A 23,392-nucleotide genomic window follows, 5' to 3' on the forward strand; every position below is an offset into this window, starting at 1 on the left:
TTCGTGGATTCATTTTCTTTGGGTTCGGTTTATGTTCTCGATGTTTCTTATTCTCTGTTCCATTTTAAATATGTTTACGGTGTGCTGTAAATGATTGTTCGCGCTTGGTGTGCTGACATAGATGGGATTGATTGTGTTATTGTGATGCCTTTGTATGCCATTTGTTTTTGTAAGTTTTGGTTCATTTAGTTTCAGTCTCTCTGTATGTATATGGTATCGACTGGATTTATGTTGTCTTGTTAAGGGCAGTTCAGTTCGTAGCTATGTAGGGACATCAGATGCAAGGACACGTGTTCGAACTCGAACTCTAGTCATTCCACTTGTTTATTTGTTTAGTTTCAGATTCATCATCTATGATATTGTTAACTTAATTTCAATCTAGATTAAGGGATATAAGTATGATTAGATATACAAGGTGGAAGAACTAAGTGGAATGATTAGGGTTTGATTCTTCTTACAAAAGAGTATCTTTAGTTCCAATTTTCAACACAAACCCAACAACACCAAATATGCTTACAGATTCCTAACCAAATCTACAATAACATAGAATCTCTCACCAAGCACCTTAACCGGACCGAAATTCACTGCAGCTTAACCGGACCGAAATTCACTGCAGATAAAAAATGACTTTGGTGAAAGTTTAATAGTATCAGGAATATTAAATATAAATAAAACCCTTTTTTTTAAATCCGTTAGATTAATATTAGACCGTGATTGATGTTGTGACCGTTTGATTGCAGGAAAAATATGACGGCATGGAATCCTTTTTCCACCTTAATTAGGACTGACAATAAACTGAACTAATTCAAAAATAAATTGAACCTACTCGATATTAGTTTGAGAACCTACTAAAAAATAGTTTGAGATTGATTCGATAGTTTAAGGATAATTAGGTAAGTAACTCGTAAACCTGGTGTCGTAAGGAGCATATGAAAAAATAAAAAGCTAAAAACAACTTTTATTATGTCACATGTTACTTTTATAAACTATTTTAAGCACCAAGCAAGTGCTTATGTCTAAAATAAGTCTAAATAAGCCCTTCCAAATGTTTCCTAAAACTCCATTGACCTAAAGAACTATTTTAGTGTCATGTTACTCATAAAGGAATTCAATGAGTTGAAACCAATAATTAGATTAAAAAAAGCTTGGAAAACTATAATAATGTCTAATTTTGCATGCGTGTAATCTTTGTTACCACTTCACACGCGCAGAGAATTCTCTCACAACATCATTTCCTCCACCCAAAATTCATGATGAGTTGAGGAACATAGATACCAGTTTTTACTTTTCATATATAACAGTTGTTAAAAGTATCCCTCAAATGTGGCACCTTTAGTTGAATTTGGTATATGTACACTCAACCATCAAGACAACTCAACCAACCACCAACCAACTAGTAGTTGAGTTTGTGAGAAGACACTAGTCTCCAACATTGTGGGGAATCAATGTTCAATCAGAAATAAAAAATGGTTACATTTAATGTTTCGCTCGCTGTGTTTTGAACATGATTATCTGTCGTTTCAAAAACTAGACAAAAAAAAGTCGGACAAAATGAGTTAAACTATCGCAATATAGTGAACCAAAGTTTAAATTTTAATTAGAAGCATTCGTATTTACACAAGACTTGGAGTGGATAATACTTCGGAAAATCGGTGCAACAGACACGAAGTCGTAACATGTACAAACACATAGGTTTCTAATAGGGATGGCAAAACAGACCTAGTCTATCGGGCATGCCTGTTTTCCTGTTTTTTTTTGCGGGATGGGCTAAGATTTTAGGTCTGCATCCTCTAATGTGTCTGTCCCGCTTCGCCCGTTTTTTATCATACTTTTGTGTGGCGGGCCTAAACGGGACGGTATGCTGGTTTGCCTCCTTGGTTTCTAAAAGGAGCTAACATAAGGAAAAATGAAGTGAATATATCACCATGATCATAACTTACAGTTTTCAAACGAGTACATTGAAAAACAAAGACGAGAAAATCGGAAGCTAGCTATACATTTTTACCTATTCTGTGCTAGCACAAGTTCTCTCAATCACCTTTGAATCTGTTCTATGAGAATTCCTTGATGGAGAACTTGTTTCTCTAGAAGAACTATGTCCAAAGAGACTAAGCCTACTAATTTTTTTCGAAAAAGAACTCATAAATTTACGCGATCCTGATTTCGCCATATCCCTCTTCATGCAGACATGCTCCCTCTCCAGATCATTTAGTCTCATTCTTAGTCGAGCCAATTCGAGTTTTAACTCACGGTTTTCGCGCCTCAGTGATGCGTAATTATCGCGTGGAGACATCGCTGCACTTAGTGCACCGCTACTTATGCGCCACGACGCATGCATTGGCTTGATGTCATCGTCCCCGGTTGTGGACAACGAATTTCTTAGCTTTAGTTGTTCGAAATATAGAACTTGCACTATTGATTGTAGAGGAAGACGCTCGTTTTGCGCCGCGTGCGCTCCAGCTTCTTGAGTAAGCTTTTGAAAATCAATCAGTTTGCATAGTTTCTTCTTGTCCAAGTCTGATAAACCTTGATGAGCCTGAAAATGCATTTACAGAACGAATCAGTTAAAATCGCGAAATTTTCTTAGACATGTATCGTTAAACTTGTTGATTCGAAATAGCATAATCTCATAAAAAAACGTACTTTTAAGTAAATATCGATAGCTCGATATAAGCCGTCATGAACGGTACGCGCGTGTGCTGGCAATGTTTCTGCAATGACCAAAAACTTAGAAAGCTTCAAGTTTGCATCAGGTGCAATTTCAGCGAGGTAGTTGTCGACTAATTTCGACACCTTAACTAACGAAGTTTGCGAGGGCGAATGAGGGCTATCGGATTCGAAAAGAGAACCGTCTTCTAGATCATCATCGCTATCATCCTGCTGACTGAAGTTTACTAGAAGTCTATGAACTGTGTCAACATCAAATAACGTATCACCCGAATGCTTGAAAGACGGAATCAAAATATCGTCAAGCGTTGATAGATCCAACTGCGATCCAATCCTTCTTTCCAAGTCAAGTCTAGAGGAAATCGCGCAATCAAGCATCACCGCGCTTCGCAGAAGCCCGAAAAGGAAATGAATCGGAACGACTAGTTTCTCAACTGGCAAAAGGCTTACGATAGTCTCCACGACGAGCTTTTCATGCAAAGTTGAATTTGAGTCAGTTTTATTCTGGCTAGATTGGTTCCACAAAGCCGGTTTCTTCGTCAATTCTTTTTCTGCATAGTTCACAAGAGAAGCACCGATACTTTCTGGCCGAACGCCGCGACACTTCATTGCTGTTATGACTCGTTGATACATGTCGATCCTTAAAACCGAAATATCTTCTATCCACCAATCACCATCACATTTCGCTTGCCTGCTCATGTGCAACCTGCCCGAGCTGCTATACTCTAATCTCGAGAAACTAGAAGCAATTTGTTCGGCGCAAGTTTTCGAAGCTATCGCGTCAATGCAACGCGTAACTATTTTCAGCTCATCGGCTAAAGGAATTAAACTTTCGCATTGTTGCAACACTTCAACACACATTTCAAGATTCTTGCAGACTATACAGTCGAGATATTCCTCGGCTCTCGAACCAAGATTGTCTTTTGAGAAATCATCGGTCATTTCGAGGTAGTCGGACACGCAACATAGTTGTGCAACATTCGTGGACGTGATCTCGAAGTTAATGCCGTAACAGAATTTGGCAGCCAGTTCAAAGCATTCAGCTCCTCCTGGAAGATTAAGAAGCTCCACTCTTGAGATATCAGAATCTCGGTGTTCTGCAACTAGTCTTCGAATTCTTCCACTTCGAGAAACGAGAGGAAACTGCATACCAAAATCACAGCATCATTCTAATTCTGTCAAAATCACAGTGATTCTGAATATGCACTCAAATTAACAGAGGTGAATACTTACCTTGTGTAATGAAAATGTTACTCCACACACTTCTATAGTTATATCGCTCGGTACATCGCGAAAAATCCTGCAAAATATCGATAAACAAATCATTCAATAGACCAATTAATGATTTCAACAAGTCAATTCAAAGTGAAAATAAGAAGTTATTAGATTGCAGTCTGCAACCAACCGCAATAGCAGCCACAATATTGCTGATACGGTAGCCTCTGCAACCGCTTCTGACCGTAATTTTGGTGTGAATTAAAATCATGTGTCCGTCAGTCATTAGAAATCACATCAGACAGTTTCGCCCATATTTTTTTAAAGTATTTTCATCAAAAACTCAAAATTTCAGAAATCGAAAAACTCAATTTATTTCCTATATAATAACAAATCTTGATATCAAGTGTTTTTAAAATTCACACTTTCCAATTAAAATTCACACTGTAACGGCCACAGTGCGCATCACAGCAACCACAATGACTACAACAAAAACAACCCTTCAAGCAACAATTTCTCTATGAATCAAATAATAAAGAAACAAAACTCAAAGAACTAAAACAAGAAACAAAGAAAAGTATGAAACAAACCATTCATTGTATCTCTGTCTGCCATTCTTTGCCAAAGACAACTGCTGCTGCTGCTGATGTTGTTTGTCAGAAGCACGGTCCATATTAAAGTAATAGTAGTGAGTTTAAGGTAGTTGTTATTATTGTAATGAAGTGAAGAAAGGGAGAGTAACAAACAAAGATTGAGATGTTGCTGTTGCTGTTGTGGTAGCTCTTTGAGCATTTTCATTAAACAGTTGGTGCTCAATGCATAGATTGCAATTGTCCAAAGTTAATGGACCTCTCTTGTGGGACATACTTTGTTTTCTCTCATACTTAATTTATACGTTATATCATATACTTTATGGAAAAATATATATAATCATTTTGTCCTTGAAGTTGAATCTAGAGGGTACCCTTAGTTGAAAATCAAACAACAAATCTTTTTGTAATAACAACAAAAATTATGTGAAAATGTACAATGTGTGTGTGAGATGGTTGTGAAATAATGGTTTGAATTTTTTGGTTGCTCACCACCGGTTTAGTCCGGTTCGAGGATTAGTACTGGTATCAAGTGGTTTCAGTCCCTCCCAATCACAGTTGCGGACCTATCAAATCCAACGCATAGTATAATGGTTTGAGTTTTGAAATGAATAATATGTTACTATATGAATTAATTAGTTTTCGGTTTCATTATCTTTTATGATGTTGTATTAATTATGTGTGACAAAATAAATTTAATTCGGAAAAAAAAAACGTAATTTGATATACCACGAATAGTAAAAATACTCGTTGATTTGAAGTTTAATTTCAAAAATATAACGCTATAGTTTAGGTTAATAGTATAATTTTAGCTTGTACAAAAAATATTGGAATTCAAACTATGTCAAAAATTTTAAAATATATTTTTTAATAGGAAAATGTTAACAGAGTTCCGGGGCAAGTTTAAAAAGATATGTTTTTTTATTAAATACTTTAATTTAATATAATGAAAATGTATATTTTATAAAAATACTTGTATTTAATGCATTGCAAATTAAAATAATTGAATTATTTAAAGATTATTTTATATATCTGAAATCTTTAAACAGTGTACATGTTTGCTATTAGGAAATGTAAAACGAGTGTGACTCATTGAATATGTTTTTTTAGGATGAGACAAAATTTTAGAATAACCCTCTAATATGATAGTCCTTTTTTTTTTTTTTTTTTTTTTGAGTTTTTTTTCACGAGTATTAACATAAATTTTTGTATTTTATTCTTAAAAGATGCAGTATCTATGAATCGGTCTCGCCCTTAACTTTTATCAAACGAACTAAATTTTAGACCCACAATCTCAATATATCTATTTTTTTTTTCTTTTTTGGTTGTAATAGACCTAAATTGGGATGAGATTCCCCTTTTCCCACCTATGACTTCAAATCATATAATAGTAAGAAAATATTCTTAAAATATATACATCATATCATGTAAATATAATAACAAAATTTTCTATTTCTTACTATAACACTCAAATTTCTTCTTTGATTCGGTGCTTTTCTATTTATTTTTCTTATGCCATTCATTTTCAAGGGCTGAACACATGTAAAAAAGTAGAAAGATGTAACAAAAAAAGTCAAAAAAAAAAAAAGACTTTACATAAAAAAGAAAGGAACAAAAGTTGTTAAGCAGGTTTTGACAATTTTGTCATGTTACTCTTTCTGTCCCCTTTTACTTCAAATTTAATCATTTTCTCTCTCAATAAATATTGCTGTTTTTGTCAACAATGTGAATCAATATTTCTATTTGAGTCTGTTATTTTTAATATTAAAAATAAAAGCAGTGTCTGGTTGTCAAGAAACATATGCAAATTACTTTTGTGCAGAATTTATGGACTCCTTTGATAACGGTGAGTTTTCTAATATTATACAAATTTGTCTTGTTTATTTTGACAATGTGACACTATAATATTTAAATGGAAATATACAAATAATTCATTTTTTTACATGATTAAAATAATTGGCTTCAAAATCTAGATAGTAAAAGAGTGGTTTCAATTTCTTAGAGTTAGAAGTTTCCCTTAAGATGATTGATTATGTTGAAATGAACCTTTTAGGCATGATTTAAGGATTTGAAAGGGTGCTGGTGAATCTCAACCACTCTTTTTTTAAAGTTTGATGAAATGAATGAAAATGTCAACTTGTGTTCTAAACTATAGGATAATTATTCATCCATTCTTCGAATATCGAGGTGCGTTTGGATTTTATTAAACGTCGAGTTGAGTTTTGATCTTCCATCTTTTAACTACATTGATTTATTCACATTTGAAGCCGCAAAAGAGAACTCCTTCAAATAAAAATAAATCATCATTAGTGTCACTCAATCCAGTTAAACATGCATTAAAGAATTATGATTCAACCTTTAAAGAGGAAGAAGAGAAATATGAAGTTGCAAGTTCTTAAGTTATCACCCTTTTTATGAAATCCTCAAGATGAAGTAGATAAAGATAAGGAAGATAAAGAGAATAAAACTTCTTCAAAATCCTTACCAAAACAATAAATTTGAAAGCTATGAATACTCTTTCATCACACATCTAGATCATTAGAGGGTCAAGTAGTGTAGGATTTGAAATAAGTAATTTCCAAAGTAAGTTCAATGCAATTTTCATTGTCGCTCTCGAAGATCTTCTTTCTCCACGTGGTGATTCGAAAGACTCTAAAATTCAAGCCTATCATCGTAGTAAAGTTTTTGTTCTATTATAGGATATAGTTGATCGGTAAACAAGGAAGCAAGACTTGATGTGGTGGTCCTGAGTTCTTGATATGGTGGAAAGGGAGTTGAAATGCAAGGTTATAACTCCAATACTTAAGTCAATCAAAGAGTGAAAAGAGAGATGTGAATCAGAATGTGTTTGAACACTTAAGCCTGGATTTTAGGTTCCTTGGAAATAGCAACCGCCTCTTTGGGAGTGTAGGAATGGGGAAGTTAATTCCCAATTATTTAGGAGAACATGTACTTCCCTTTTGAATCCCTCCCTCATTTCATCATGGTCCAAGACACATTACTTACTCATTCCCACGAATGGGAGAATCATCTAGGGAATGGATGATGTATTTGTGAAATGGGTGTCATCCTGATGAATAGGCTGCCATGGAGTCTCTGGCGTGGGCGACGTACCACCTCACATACCCTGAGAAACTTTAGGTGCCCCAAGGGGACTTTCAGACTTATATCGATACACAAAGCACAAGGTATTTATAGAGGGAGAAGTTATTTTAGTGGGTTTTCCTTACTTGGAGCCATTCAAACAAGACTTCAAGTTGAGTCCCTTAGGAGAGACTTTAAGTTGAGTTTCTTGGCGAGACTTTAAGTTGAGTCCTTTTGGCGAGACTTTAAGTTTAGTCTCTCTAAAAAGAATTTAAGTTTAGTCCCTCTGGAGAGAATATAAATTGAGTCATCTAAACAAGACTTTAAGTTGAGTACCTTTGATGAGACTATAGATTGAGGTTCTCATGAGAGAATTTATGTTGCATCCCTCGGGCGAGACTTTAAGTTGCGTCCCTCAGGCGAGACTTTAATTTGAGTCCCTCTAGCAAGACTATAACTTAAGTCCCTCAAGAGAGACTTTAAGTTGAGTGGTTTACACAGGAGATGTTCCATGGGAATTTAGAATTTATATTGTCCTTGGGGTAAGCAAGGATATTTTTAGAGAAGTACATCATTCTTATTCCCCTTAAGGGCGGCAAGGATCTTCTAGAGGAAGTTCAAAATTTATATTTCCTTTTTAAATTAACAAGGATATTTTTAGAGAAGTCCATCATTCTTATTTCCCCTTAAGGGCGGCAAGGATCTTTCAGATGAATTTCATTATTTATATTGCCTTTTTAGGGTGGCAAGGATCTTCTTGTGGAAGTAAAGCATTTATGTTGACTGTAGAACAGAATAACCTCCTGTAAATAACAATAAAGTTTTTCAAAGAGATTCATTCACTGGAAGGAAAACTGCCATTCTCCTTTAACTACATAACCGAAAAATAATTAATTATAATAATGTCTTAAGTTAACTAATTTCCAAGTTATGGGGATGAGTCGTCAATCTAGCTCCTCTAGTTTGTAGGCTTTGTGAGGTAGTTTCTATTATATTCAGTATGGTCCGTCCCAATTAGGTTGTAGTTTCCCTTATTAGGTGGCCATGACAACATGTCTTAGCACTAGGTCGCCTTCATATATTTCCTTTCAAACCACCTTCAAGTTGTACCTTCTAGCAGCACTTTGCTTGGCGGAAAATTCTCGAATATGGGTGACATATCTCATTTCATCAATTAGGTCTATGATGTATCTTAGCTCTGCCTCATTCTCTTCTGCAATTAAATGAGAGCGTCACCATAAAAGCGTGTCGATTTGGACAGGCAGCATGGTGTCTATTCCATATACCATGGTGAAAGGAGTCTCTTTAGTGGTTGAACGAGGGGTGGTAAGATATGGCCACAACACTTCGTGAGGAGTTTTAGCCTAGAGTTTTTTAGCGTCATCTAGCTTATTCTTAACCCCCTTAAATATCCCATTTTTTATTGATTCACCTTTCTCGTTTTCCTATGAATGAACAATGCAAATAAACTTTGTTTCCGTTCCTACATCATGATAGAAATCGACCACGACATAGCTGGCGAACTAAGTTCTATTGTTTGAAATGATGACATCTAGCAAACCAAACCTAAACATAAGTCTCTGCCAATAAAAAAGGTGAACCCTTTCTGCGATGATTATGGAGACGACTTCAACCTTTATCTACTTTATGAAATAGTCTACTACAAATATTAGAAACTTTAGCTAGCCAGGTGCCAAGGGGAAAGGGCACCTACCATAAATGAATCCTAATACACGTGAAGCGACAGAACCGGACCCGATGGACCCAAACTATTAGCCAAACCCAACCTGCTCTTTCGCTTGGACCATAAATATTTATGCCCTCACCGCAAAAGATCTTTCATGGATCGTCGAACCTTCTCTAATGAACTCCTTGGATCTATCACGCCTCTGTCATCTTCTAGCCGGCGGCCACCATCCGTTAGACCTCTCTCGCAAATTTTGTGTCTTCTGTCGATATTCTTATTATTTTTTGGCTTTTTAGTTTCTGGAAATTTTGAAACACGTTTTCTTTCTCTTAATCTCTCAATTTAAGACATTCTTTCTCTTAATCAATCAATCAAATAAGAGTATTATAATTGTTATAAATAAATAAAATCAAAAGAATTATTTTTTGATATCAAAATTTTGAAAATTTTGGTGTTGAATAAGTATTCTTTAGTTCTTGTGAGTATATTTTAAACGTGTGTAAGTTAAGAGAGATAAAATATAAAGATAAAGATAACTATATAATACTTAACGGATTAAATTGTTAGGGTTGATTGAAAATATACATGTTTAATAAGTCCCACATCTTATAATATTGTAAAGAAATAACAAACCACGACTATGCATATATGTACTTTAGTTTTTCATTACAAGATGCATCGATCTCAAATACTTTAAGTTTTTATTTGATTTTTTTTCTTATACTCTTGTGCTAGAGTGTTATGAGATGTAGTTAAATATTTTTTTTGGAGGGTGTGAGTGTGTCAGGGGTTGTGGTTTAGTTGAGGTTTTATTTTCTCTATGCCATTTCCTCCAATAACTAGTATCACATAATTTGGTTCGATCCGAGGATAAGAGTTCTTAGTATGCTCGAGGTTGTTTCTTTGTCTGATCTTCCACATCAAAAAAATTGATAGTGGTGTCATGAAAGTGTTGTTAAGCTGCAATCACAATTTGTGAAGTTTGGACTAGAGGAAGTCGATGAAATAATTGTTTTTTACTAGTGGAAGTTCAAGTCAATGTTGTGTTGATACAATCAAGATTACACAAGGTGTTGATTAGTACATAAACATTGATTCATGTTAGTTACCAATTTGTGTAAATATCTTAGGTAATTTTTGGTAACTTTCAAGTCTTTTTGTGATTAATAGTAGTATTTTATTATCATTTGGTATATATATTTATTCTTATATTTATATTATTGTTGAATAGTTCTTATCTTTGCAATCTATGTTGGATTTTGTAGTTTTTTTTAGATAATTGGAAGCTTAGACCATGGAAAAAGGATTTTGATGATGTTCCAAGACCAAAGTCAAGGATTGTTGAAAAGTGGAAGCGCGCTAAGCGAGGTTGAGCCCGCTAAGCGCGGTTTTGAAGAAAAGAAGGAAGTTCTGGCAGAGAGTTCCGCGCTAAGCGAGGTCTGGAGCCCGCTTAGCGCGGTTGGGCGGTTTAAGCAATTTTTGATGGCGCGCTTAGCGGGCTACACCGCGCTAAGCGCGGCCTGCGAAACTTTGTTTATTTGATAAGGGGCCAAATCACTTGGAGAAGAGGAGAGATATTTTAGAGAGAAACAAGAGCATAATACACTGTAGCAAACATAGAGTTGAAGATTGGAAGCCTTGATCGTCGATTAATCGCCTTTGATGCTTGTTGATCTTCATCCTTTCCTTCTTGTGCAAGCTACCATTCTCATGGATAGCTAAATCCCTTTTGTATCAAGATAAGATGTAATCTTCCTAGCCTTTTGTATGTTTTTCTTGTGAATATATGTGTATGAACAAGTGATGATCAATATAGATGGTTTAGTTTGTTTATTAAAGCTTTTTCTTTGGTATAAATGTTTGAGACATCAATGTTTGTATCTAGACCTAACTCATCATCTTTCAAACTATAAGTTGCAGACATGGATTTAGAGTTTGATGTTTACTAAGTATCGGTTTTAAAACGTTATTTGTATTGTTTAAACGGTGGAGAAATCGTCGGCTAAACAATACGGTAAATCTAGCTATATCGTTGCGGACACGGACGATATAGGTGTCGATACGTAATTATATTGATCGCTAGCAAGTTCATAAGCATATATTTATAAGGAAACATACAAACTTAGGTCGATGAAATCGAATCTTGATGCATTTTCTTTAACTTAGAACCTTCATTAATTTAATCTTTGCTACTAAAGAGATTGAATGACCTTTTGCAAACCTAAAACTAAAGTAACATTAACTCAAGACAAAATAGGCTATAGAACGGCGGTGATATCGCAATAATCCCTGTGGATACGATATAAACGAAAAGTACACCACAATACTCTTTCAACAAAATGGCGCCGTTGCCGGGGATTGTTGTTTAGATATTGCAAGCATTGCAATAGTTTGTTTTGTATTGAGTCTTATAATTAATATCTTGTTTCTAAATTTATTTTCCTTGTGTTTGTTAATTTGCTTGGTTAGTTTTTCAGATTACAGTTTATGCGAGGACGTATACCTGCAGATCAACTCCTTTTTGATCTTGAGATTGAGAGGACTGCTCGTAGAGAGAATAGCAAAACTCGTAGGAGGAGACAACTAGCTAGGGAAAGAAGACAACAACAAGAAGCATCTTCTTCTTCAACTCCGGTTGAAAACTTGGTTGAGGAAGAAATGGCTGCGGATCCTCCAGCTCGAGGGCCATGTGTTAACAGCCCTCGTCTCAATGCACAATTTGCTCGTGATCAGGCCAATGGAAGAAACTCCGAAATGAAGACGGGGTTACTTCAATTATTATACCAAAATCCGTTCACAGGGGCAGATCACGAGGATCCATTTACTCATCTAACAAAGTTCTACGAGATCGCCGGAACAATTGGTGCTCCGGAAGACCAAGAAGAACAGGTGTTCAGGAGACTCTTTCCTCATTCCTTAATTGGAAAAGCTAAGGAATGGTACCTTGATCAACCAAATAATGTCATGACAAATTGGAACGAGTTAGAAGAGAAGTTCTTGGATCGGTTCTTTCCTCACAATAGGTTCATGGAAGCGAAAACTTCTATTGCGGTGTTCTCTCAAGGTTCGAATGAATCTCTCAATGAAGCATGGGAGAGGTTCAAGTCCATGGTTAGAAAATGCAAAGGTCATGGGTTTGATGAATTGTCTCAAATCCATATCTTTAGGAATGGACTCCAACCTCAACCAAAAACTCTTTTAGATGCTACCGCGGGTGGTTCGTTGATGTCAAAAACAGCTGCTGAAGCAATTACTATCATTGATAGGATGGCTTTGAATGATCATCAAGGGCAACACAACCGTAGTGCATCGCAAAGAAAACCAGGAGTTCTTGAATTGAATACTAGTGATGCAATACTTGCTCAAAACAAGTTATTGACACAACAAGTAGAATTGCTCACTCAACAAATGTCAAAACTCCCTCAACAAATCAAAGAGATAAATGGGAGCCCTTCTAAAAATCAACATGTGATGTGTTGTGAATTGTGTAGGGGTGACCATCAAACAGGTTTTTGTCCTCCACCGGGTGAAGAGGTGAATTATGTGTCTAATCCTAATCAAGGATATGGTGGGAGACAACAACAACCTTACAACAATAACCAAGGTTACCAACAAAGAGGTAATCAAGGTTATCAACAAGGATGGAGGCCGGATGCGGGCCCATCGAATCGTCAAAATCCTTATCAAGGTGGTTACAATCAACAACCTCAACAAACAAAGCTTTCAATCGAGGACACTCTTAGCCAATTCATGCAATTGCAAATTGCAAGCCAAAAGAGTACGGATGCCGCAATAAAGAACCTTGAAACTCAAGTCGGGCAATTGTCAAAGCAACTTGCCGATCAAAACAAAGGTCCTTTTCCGGCTACTACACAAGAAAATCCTCGTGAGCATTGTAAGTCAATTCTAACTCGTAGCGGTAGAAATATTGATATGGGTGTAGGAGAGATAGTTGAGGAGGAAATTGTTGAGAGTGAAAAAGATAGGGTGATTGAAGTAGAAAAAAATGTTGAGGGTGATTTAGTTGAAAATGAGAAAGAGAAAGAATTAGTGGAAAAAGAAACTCTTGAGAAAGTTGTAGAAAAAGAGAGAAAAAATTGAGTGTGAGTGAGAAGGGAAAGAAGAAGGTGGAAGATTCTATTCAAGTGAAGAAATTACCTTACCCTCCCGGTCCGTCAAAGAAAGAAGATGCAAAGCACTATGCTCGATTCTTGGACATTTTTAGCAAGTTGCAAATCAATGTTCCTTTTTCCGAGGCATTAGAGCAAATGCCGATGTATGCAAAATTCATCAAAGACATCATCACTAAGAAGAGAAGATTCTTGGATCCGGAGGTAGTAACGGTGAGCTCTTGTTGTAATGCGTTAATTCAACGCACTACTCCGATAAAATCAAATGATCCTGGGCGGGTAACCTTACCGGTGTCTATTGGAAATGTTCACATAGGCAAAGGTTTGGTAGATACCGGTTCTAGCATTAATTTGATCCCATTGTCTATGGTGAGAAGATTAGGAATCAACGATTTGAAGCCGACAAGAATGACATTATCATTAGCGGATAAATCCACAGCTCATCCTCATGGAGTTGCGGAAGACTTGCTTGTCAAGGTTGACAAATTTTGGTATCCTGTTGATTTTATTGTCATAGACATGGAAGAAGATCCTGAGATTCCATTGATCTTAGGAAGGCCTTTTATGAAGACGGCCCGAATGATGATAGATATTGATGATGGCTTAATGAAATTAAGGTACCAAGATGAAGAATTATGTCTTGATCTCTTTGAAGCCATCAAGCATCCTAGTGATGAGGATGATTGTTTTAGAATCGATGCTACCGAAAGGGCTATTATGAAAGTGGAGAATCAAATGCAATTGTCGAATCCTCTTGAGAAGACTTTAATGGAAGCTCTTGAAGTTCTCACCAAAGATCAAGAGAAGGAAATTGAAGATTGCTTGAGAAATTTAGAGGCTTGTGATGAGATGAATCCATTTGAAACTCAAATTGAAGAGTTGAAGGATGAACCTAAAGTTGAAGAGCAAAAGGTGGAGTTGAATGTGTTACCGTCTCACTTGAAATACGTGTTTCTCGGTGACAATTCTACTAAGCCGGTTATCATTAATAGTGGGTTGTCTAACAAGGAAGAGCATCGATTGAAGGAAGTGTTGACAAAGAATCAAGAAGCAATACGATGGGTTTTATCCGACTTGAAGGGTATTAGTCCGGCCTATTGTATGCATAAGATTATGTTAGAAGATGATTTTCGGCCCGTGGCACAACCTCAAAGGCGATTGAATCCAACCATGAAATAAGTTGTTAGAAAAGAGGTTGTGAAGTTATTAGAGGCGGGGATGATTTATCCCATCTCCGATAGCGAATGGGTGAGTCCGGTGCATGTGGTTCCTAAGAAGGGTGGATTGACGGTTGTGAGAAATGAGAAGAACGAGTTGATTCCTTCGAGAACGGTGACCGGGTGGCGTATGTGTATTGATTATAGGAGGTTGAACCAAGCAACAAGAAAAGATCACTTTCCATTACCTTTTATGGATCAAATGTTAGAGAGGTTAGCCGGAAGAAATTTCTATTGTTTCTTGGATGGTTATTCGGGATACAATCAAATATCAGTGAATCCGGCGGACCACGAGAAAACTGCTTTTACATGTCCTTTTGGCGTTTTCGCATACCGAAGAATGCCATTTGGACTATGTAATGCTCCTGCAACATTTCAAAGGTGCATGCAAGCTATCTTCTCAGATTTGACCGAGAAAAGCATTGAGGTGTTCATGGATGATTTTTCTGTGTACGGGTCGTCATTTGACTTGTGCTTGAAGAACCTTGATGTGGTGATGGAGAGATGCATTGAAACAAATTTGGTTCTCAACTGGGAGAAATGCACTTTCATGGTGACGGATGGGATTGTTCTTGGCCACAAGGTTTCTTCAAAGGGGCTTGAGGTCGATCCGGCAAAAATTGAAGTTATTGAAAAGCTTCCCCCTCCGGTGAATGTGAAAGGCATAAGGAGCTTCTTGGGACATGCTGGGTTCTATAGAAGATTCATCAAGGATTTCTCCAAGGTCGCAAAGCCTTTGAGTAATTTGCTCAACAAAGGTATGGAATTTAATTTTGATGAATCATGTCTAAAAGCTTTCCTAGAACTTAAAGCAAATTTGACTACCACACCCATAATTGTCGCTCCTAATTGGTCGCTTGAGTTTGAACTCATGTGCGATGCGAGTGACTATGCGGTTGGTGCGGTCTTAGGCCAAAGGAAGAACAAACAATTCCATGCTATACATTATGCGAGCAAAGTTTTAAATGAGGCACAGGTTAACTATGCCACTACCGAAAAAGAATTGCTCGCAATTGTATTTGCATTGGAAAAGTTTCGCTCTTACCTCATTGGTTCTAAAGTGGTGTGTTACACTGATCATGCCGCAATCAAATATCTTCTCACCAAGCCTGATTCAAAACAGAGGCTTATTCGGTGGATTCTTTTGCTTCAAGAATTTGATCTTGAAGTGAAAGATAAGAAAGGTACAAAAAATTTGATTGCGGATCATTTGTCTCGGTTAGTGAATACCGAGGTGACAAACAATGAAAAAGAAGTGAGGGAAGAATTCCCCGATGAAAAACTGTACATGGTACAAGAAGTTAGACCCTGGTTCGCAGATATGGCTAATCACAAAGCATCTGGCTGGATACCGGAGGATCTAACTTGGAATCAAAGAAAAAAGTTTTTAAACGATGCTAATTTTTATGTTTGGGATGATCCTCACTTGTTTAAGTTGAGTAGTGACAATCTTTTGAGAAGATGTGTCGCGGATGATGAGACAAAAAGCATTTTGTGGCATTGCCACAATTCGCCGTATGGTGGTCATTTTAATGGTTTGCGTACGGCCACAAAAGTCCTTCAATCGGGATTTTGGTGGCCTACTTTGTTCAAAGATGCTTACCACCATGTTGCCTCATGCGACAGTTGTCAACGAACTGGTGGAATAGGGAAAAGAGAGGAAATGCCCCTCCAAAGTATTGTAGAAGTAGAAGTATTTGATTGTTGGGGCATTGATTTTGTTGGACCCTTCCCTTCCTCTATGTCAAATGAATACATCTTGGTAGCTGTGGATTACGTGTCTAAGTGGGTGGAAGCGATTGCTTCACCCAAAGCGGATGGTAAGACCGTGATAAAATTTTTGAAGAAAAATATATTTTCGCGGTTTGGCACGCCAAGAGTATTAATTAGTGATAGTGGATCTCATTTTTGTAATGCCCCGCTTGAGAAAGTGTTGGAGCAATATGGAGTAAAGCACAAGGTGGCTACTCCATATCATCCACAAACTAATGGGCAAGTTGAGAGGACCAATAGAGAAATTAAGAGAATTCTTGAGAAAACTGTGTCTAGCTCTAGGAAGGATTGGTCGATGAAGCTTGATGAAACCTTGTGGGCATATCGGACCGCTTTCAAAGCACCGATCGGTCTTACACCATTCCAAATGGTGTATGGTAAAAGCTGTCACCTTCCCGTAGAACTAGAACATAAGGCATATTGGGCCTTGAAGCTTTTGAATTTTGACCACAAGTTGTGTGGAGAGAGAAGAAAAATCCAACTTAATGAGTTGGAAGAGATGAGATTGCATGCCTATAAGTCTAATTCAATTTACAAGGAAAAGACCAAATTCTATCATGATAGTAAGATTCGAATTAAGGACTTTAAGGTAGGGCAATTAGTTTTACTCTTCAATTCCCGGTTAAGACTTTTTCCGGGAAAGTTGAAGTCTAAATGGTCCGGACCGTTTTTGGTCAAAGAGGTTAGAAGCCATGGGGCTATTGTGATAGAGGACCAAAAATCAAAGCAAGAATGGGTAGTTAATGGTCAGAGGTTGAAGGTTTATCGAGGAAGCGATTTTAATCGTGAAACTTGTGTTTTATCGTTTGGTGATCCTTGATTGCCTTTGACCGTCGAGCTGACTGACGTTAAACAAAGCGCTTATTGGGAGGCACCCCAATTTGTAAATATTCAGCTTGTTTTATGTGTTTTTTACCGTTTATGTTTTTTGCGTTCTGGTCGAGCCAAAATCAGTCTACCGGTAAAGTTACACTTGCTGGTAGAAGAAATAATTTTTCTGTGTTCTGTCAAGGGCGCTTAGCGCGCTTTGGAAATTTTGGGACCCTTAGTTCCAGAGATATGCGCGCTTAGCGCGCTTCAGACCCCGCTTAGCGCGGGTGGTTTTTCAGAAAAAAAATATTTTTGAAGGTTGGGCCTTTGTCCTTGACCCGGCCCAGCACGAATTCTGGGTGAGGGAAGTAGGGTTTTGAGGTTTTGTTGCCTCATTTCTCCCATTTTCTTCTCCTAGCTTTCTTTCTTCCATTGTTTTCTTTTTTTTTTTGTCTTTGCTAGTTAACCAAGGGTTTTTGCTCTTTCTTCATCATCACCAAGGTATTATCATCTTCTTCTTATTATTATTTCTTTTTCTTTTATGCTTGCATTATATATATTAAAGTTTAGATTGAAATTAAGAATAAAAATGATGTGGTTAGGGTTTTGTTTATTGAAAACATAGTATAGATCATGTTCTTGTGCCTTATATTGTGTTTAATCTGAACTTGGGTGTTGTTGAAGCTTGGATGAAACCCTGGTTCGCAGGGGATTTTTTCTGCAAATCGTAGAGCCCGCTTAGCGCGGTAGGCGCGCTTAGCGCGGTCTGGGGATTTCAGAAAAATCCCCTCTTCTCCCTGTTTTTGTTTGATGCAGGGGGAGTGATCTTGTGCTTTAATTCTTACTAGGGCTGTTTATTTTTGTTATGTATTTTGTTAACATATTTGTTTTTGTGTTGCTATTTCCTTAATCATTTCAGATGGGACCGAAATTCCTAGGCTCTAAGAAAAGAAAGACCGGAACCGAAGGTGGCAGTTCCTCTCAAGCACCTAGGGCTATTCCGTTTAATCAAAACCGATTTAAGAGTCATGTCCAAGAGGCGAGGTATAAGAAGCTAGAGGTTAGGACATGGTGGCCTGAGCGTATTGTGAGGATCAATCCTGAGGGAACCTATGGGTGGTGTCATAACACCATTGAGGAGTATGGTTGGCTTAAGCTTTGTGAGCCTGCACCTAAGTTTCATTTGGAGATTGTAAGAGAGTTCTATGCTAATGCCGTTCCAAATGAAGAATTTCCGGTTGAAGGTGTTCCCTTTGAGTTCAAAACTTGGGTGCGTGGTAAGGAAATTGATTTTTCTCGTCAGGCTATCCGTGAGTTTCTTGGAACTCAATTACCTTTTGAGGATGGTGAGCTGTGTGGGTATCATGTGCAATTAGCAAGGGGTAATTTTGATTGGGAGCATCTGAGGGAGGTCTTGTGTTCGAGTGGGCAGTCTTATGATCTTAATCCTTCACAACAGCCCCAGAAATTCTCTAGGAAGTCGTTGTCTACTAATGCTCAGATTCTCATGTCTGTGGTCCTTCATAATTTAAGGCCTAGGAGTCACACTTCCTCTTTACCTGCTGAGTCTGCTGCACTGGTTGCTCGTATGATTGAGCATGAGCCGATTGATATTACTCGCATTATTGCGAATGAGCTGAAGAGGGTTGCTTTGAGTGGAACTCGGCATGGTGATCGTGCTCCCTGCAAGCTGATTTTTCCTAGTTTGATCATGAATCTGTGCAAGAAAGCAAGAGTGCAGATTCCTTCTAAGGGTCTTGTGTCTATTGACACTTTTATTGATGACATTTTTATTGAGCGTTATTGTTTATCCAGGTTGACTGCTGTTCCTGTTGCTGCTGCTCGCCCTGCTCGCCGCCGTAGTAATCCTGATAGAGAGGAGAACTTGGCATTTCATATGGCGCATCAGAGAGCATTCATGTTTTTGCATGATTCTATGTCTCAGCTGAGGTTGCAGATGATGGAGCCCCATGTGGCTCATCCGTGGAGTTCTCGCCAAGACTTGGTGGATTATGCTGATTGGCCTGAGGTCAGTCCATTTCCTGAGGAGGAGGAAGGTGGCGAGGATGAGAATGTGGAAGAAAATGAGGATGAGTAGTTTTATATTTTATGTTTAGTGCTATTAGTATGTTTAGTGCTATTAGTATGTTTAGTGCTAGTTTTTTTTTATTTTGACATTAGCCTTGTTATGTTTTGTTCCATCCTTTTATAGGATGAGGTATTTTGAACCTTAGGCATTGCTATGCCTTTTTGGATATTGTGACACCTTTTGGTGTTTGTTTTAAATTATTAAGTTTTTAGTTTAATTGCTTTATATTTTTATATACTTTTGCAATTGTGTTTTAAATTTTTGTTTGTTGTTCTTGTGAAAGTGCTTCCTAGATGAAGCAAGCTTTTACACCCAATTGGGGCGGTGATGATATAATGTGAAATTAGTACGTACAAGGTACATTTTTATCGTTTCTTTAATATACCATGAATTAGATACTTGTAATTGTACAAATTAGATGTCATATTTTCTTTAGCAAATCTAGTTCAATATTGAATCATTTTAGTTCTAAAACTAGTGTGAGGAGCCTTTCCATTGTACATATATATATTATTTTGTGATTACCAACTGAAATTCTGGTAAGACAGAACCCAGATGTCATATACGATGTCGTGACATCTGGTCTGTCATCAGTTTAGCTGAGGCAGTACATACAGATCTCTCAATTATTTATTACTTCTAACATCCAGAAGTCTGGAAGTGTTGGAATCACAGAGATTCTATGTTAGCACAGTCATTAAATCACACACTGATGTCAGGCACGATGATATGATATCCAAACTGAACTTACAAATAAACTTTTGCAGAAAATAAAGAACACATCAGAATTGTTCACCCAGTTCGGTTCAATCAACCTACTCTGGGGGCATACCAAGCCAGGGATGAAGTTCACTATCAGTAGTATCAATTTAGAGCTAAACTTCCAGTTTACACCTCCTCACTTAATCACTACCCAATGACCCCTCTACCTAGGTTCTCCCTAGATATGGAATATCTCCATTCCACTCCCAATCATACCAATGATGTCTAGCAGTCAACACCTCAGCCACTGCATCGACGGCTTAATTACCAACATTCAAAGCACACAAATAAACATATCTTAGAGTTGCTTCAAAGCTTCCTCCAAGCACACAACTCCACTCATTGCTTTACAACTTCTGAGTGAATAAAACAAACCTCTTACCTACAGGTTTCGAGGCACAAATCAGTGACCTTCCCACAAACCGGGAGGTTCACCTACACGGCTAACCCTAAAAACTACATCTTGTCAATACTTGGCTAGCTCACTAAACTAGGTTACAAAGTTTCCTATTTATAACCTATTCCCAAGTGGACTTGGGCTTACAATCACAGCATTATTTACTGTTACAAATCACAGAAAACTTTCTGCTAAAAACAAGGTCTTCAATCATAAGTTTCCTAATTTATCTTCATAATTGGAAACTGCATAATTCTCCAATATTCTAATCTTGATTCTCTTGATCTCTAAACCTATGCCACATAGGATTGCATAATATTCCAAAGAATATTCTGCATCTTTTGAGTACTTACTGAATCTTTATATTCTAGCTCAGCAGGCGCGTGACAGCTAAATATAACAGTAACTGCTGTCAAATACTGATGTCACAGAGCATGTCGTGACATTCCATAGAACATCTTGATGTTGTACCTGTTCTGCATAAATCACAGCAAACAGTATTCTTCACTTCAATTCTCTGCTTCTCACATATCAGGGTGCCAAAAAGACAGCCCATGATTTGTTCTATTACTGATGTACAATCAGCACAATCTTTAGTTTCCCAAAATAAAGACTGAGATAAATAAGGAAACATAATAGAAATAGAATAGAAAATGTAGCAGCTACTGCTGTCAGACACTGATGTCATGACGTCGAGCATGACATCCAACTCACAGCATGTATTAGCTTACACAACCAAAACCTGCATAACCTTTAACACTACACACCACATGTCATGACCTTAGTCAAGACAACAGAATACACACGAATGTTTTACCACAAAATGCAGCCAATCAAAACATCTACACCAACAATGTGCGTTTAACTCGTGTTTATTATGTTTAATCTTGCGTTTTTATTTTAATTGTGTAAAGCATGAAAGTGATCAAAGCATTTTGTTTCGCATTTAGAGTATAACTTCTCTACCATATATAACCTACCTGGTGAGTGTGTGAGCATTTGATAACCACTTTGAGCCATTTTTGCCAAGATTCAAGCGGTATCAATTCCTTGTCTATATTTGCCGATTTTTTTATATGAATCTTGATGATTTTCTTTCAACCTTGAAGAGTACCATTAATTGTGGTTAGGAATGTTTCCTTTTCGCCTTAGAATAGAGAGCATTCGTGATTATGTGGTGGTAATATTCAAGTTGGGGAGAATTAAAAAAAAAAATTATTTTGGTTGTATTGGTAGTGAGAAGTAAATAAGTGATTGCTCAAGAGAAAAAGAAAGAGAAAAAGAAAAAGAAAAAAAGAAAAAGAAAAAGAAAAAAGGGCTTTGTATATAGCTAGTTCCTTAAATTAAGAAGGTGAACTCTTGAGCAATAAAATTGTGTGATCGGTTGATAAGGACGTGTGGATATAATCTTGATTTGAATGCTCTCTTATGAATTGACCCTTTCGTTTCAATGGCCTTGAGAAATGACACTTCCTTGTTAACCAAGCCAAGATACAACCCTAAAGACTTTGTGATTCTTGCTTTTACGTTTTTTATATAAATGTTGTGTAGATGAATGCATAATTAACTCTGGATGTTGGCGACATTGTTGTGTGAGTGTTAGGTCCTCAATTTTGTCTCTTACTAGAGAAGTGTGTAGGTTGTGATTCAATTTTGAACTTATTTTGTTTTAGGAACTGTTTACATCAAAGGTGTATTTAGTATTAGTATCTCAATCATGGTATTATTTTAGCAAGGGTGAAATGTTACTTGTGTACTTATGGAATTTGAACCACCCAATTGTTTTTGTCTTAGCTTGTGATTTCTTGGTTGTATTTGTTTTGTTTGAGGACAAACAAAGGTTTAAGTTGGGGAGAGTTGTTAGTTACCAATTTGTGTAAATATCTTAGGTAATTTTTGGTAACTTTCAAGTCTTTTTGTGGTTAATAGTAGTATTTTATTATCATTTGGTATATATATTTATTCTTATATTTATATTATTGTTTAATAGTTCTTATCTTTGCAATCTATGTTGGATTTTGTAGTTTTTTTTAGATAATTGGAAGCTTAGACCATGGAAAAAGGATTTTGATGATGTTCCAAGACCAAAGTCAAGGATTGTTGAAAAGTGGAAGCGCGCTAAGCGAGGTTGAGCCCGCTAAGCGCGGTTTTGAAGAAAAGAAGGAAGTTCTGGCAGAGAGTTCCGCGCTAAGCGATGTCTGGAGCCCGCTTAGCGCGGTTGGGCGGTTTAAGCAATTTTTGATGGCGCGCTTAGCGGGCTACACCGCGCTAAGCGCGGCCTGCGAAACTTTGTTTATTTGATAAGGGGCCAAATCACTTGGAGAAGAGGAGAGATATTTTAGAGAGAAACAAGAGCATAATACACTGTAGCAAACATAGAGTTGAAGATTGGAAGCCTTGATCGTCGATTAATCGCCTTTGATGCTTGTTGATCTTCATCCTTTCCTTCTTGTGCAAGCTACCATTCTCATGGATAGTTAAATACCTTTTGTATCAAGATAAGATGTAATCTTCCTAGCCTTTTGTATGTTTTTCTTGTGAATATATGTGTATGAACAAGTGATGATCAATATAGATGGTTTAGTTTGTTTATTAAAGCTTTTTCTTTGGTATAAATGTTTGAGACATCAATGTTTGTATCTAGACCTAACTCATCATCTTTCAAACTATAAGTTGCAGACATGGATTTAGAGTTTGATGTTTACTAAGTATCGGTTTTAAAACGTTATTTGTATTGTTTAAACGGTGGAGAAATCGTCGGCTAAACAATACGGTAAATCTAGCTATATCGTTGCGGACACGGACGATATAGGTGTCGATACGTAATTATATTGATCGTTAGCAAGTTCATAAGCATATATTTATAAGTAAACATACAAACTTAGGTCGATGAAATCGAATCTTGATGCATTTTCTTTAACTTAGAACCTTCATTAATTTAATCTTTGCTACTAAAGAGATTGAATGACCT

The 23,392-nt window shown here is 37.0% G+C and overlaps 1 protein-coding gene across 1 annotated transcript; it reads right to left on the bottom strand.

Annotated features, from left to right (window-relative positions):
* Nucleotides 1–1,612: 1,612 nt before the first annotated feature.
* On the bottom strand, nt 1,613–4,736 carry LOC131606472 (BTB/POZ domain-containing protein At5g48800-like). Its single transcript, XM_058878694.1, has 4 exons — nt 4,473–4,736; nt 3,901–3,967; nt 2,644–3,810; nt 1,613–2,536 (listed from the first exon to the last, which is right to left on the bottom strand). Exons 1-4 carry the CDS (start codon nt 4,553–4,555, stop codon nt 2,006–2,008), a joined length of 1,848 nt encoding a protein of 615 aa, XP_058734677.1. The 5' UTR covers nt 4,556–4,736; the 3' UTR covers nt 1,613–2,005.
* Between the last annotated feature and the right edge of the window lie 18,656 nt (nt 4,737–23,392).

This window comes from Vicia villosa, linkage group LG5, assembly GCF_029867415.1.
Source record: "Vicia villosa cultivar HV-30 ecotype Madison, WI linkage group LG5, Vvil1.0, whole genome shotgun sequence".
Classification (NCBI taxonomy): Eukaryota; Viridiplantae; Streptophyta; class Magnoliopsida; order Fabales; family Fabaceae; genus Vicia; species Vicia villosa.

What these genes read in the sequence shown, in the direction of transcription:
- LOC131606472 (XM_058878694.1), bottom strand. Translation starts at nt 4,555, where the DNA reads ATGGACCGTGCTTCTGACAAACAACATCAGCAGCAGCAGCAGTTGTCT. An exon ending in TAACATTTTCATTACACAAG is followed by an intron (nt 3,811 to 3,900) that starts GTAAGTATTCAC and finishes TTTGGTATGCAG; the next exon opens with TTTCCTCTCGTTTCTCGAAG. An exon ending in CTATCGATATTTACTTAAAA is followed by an intron (nt 2,537 to 2,643) that starts GTACGTTTTTTT and finishes ATGCATTTTCAG; the next exon opens with GCTCATCAAGGTTTATCAGA.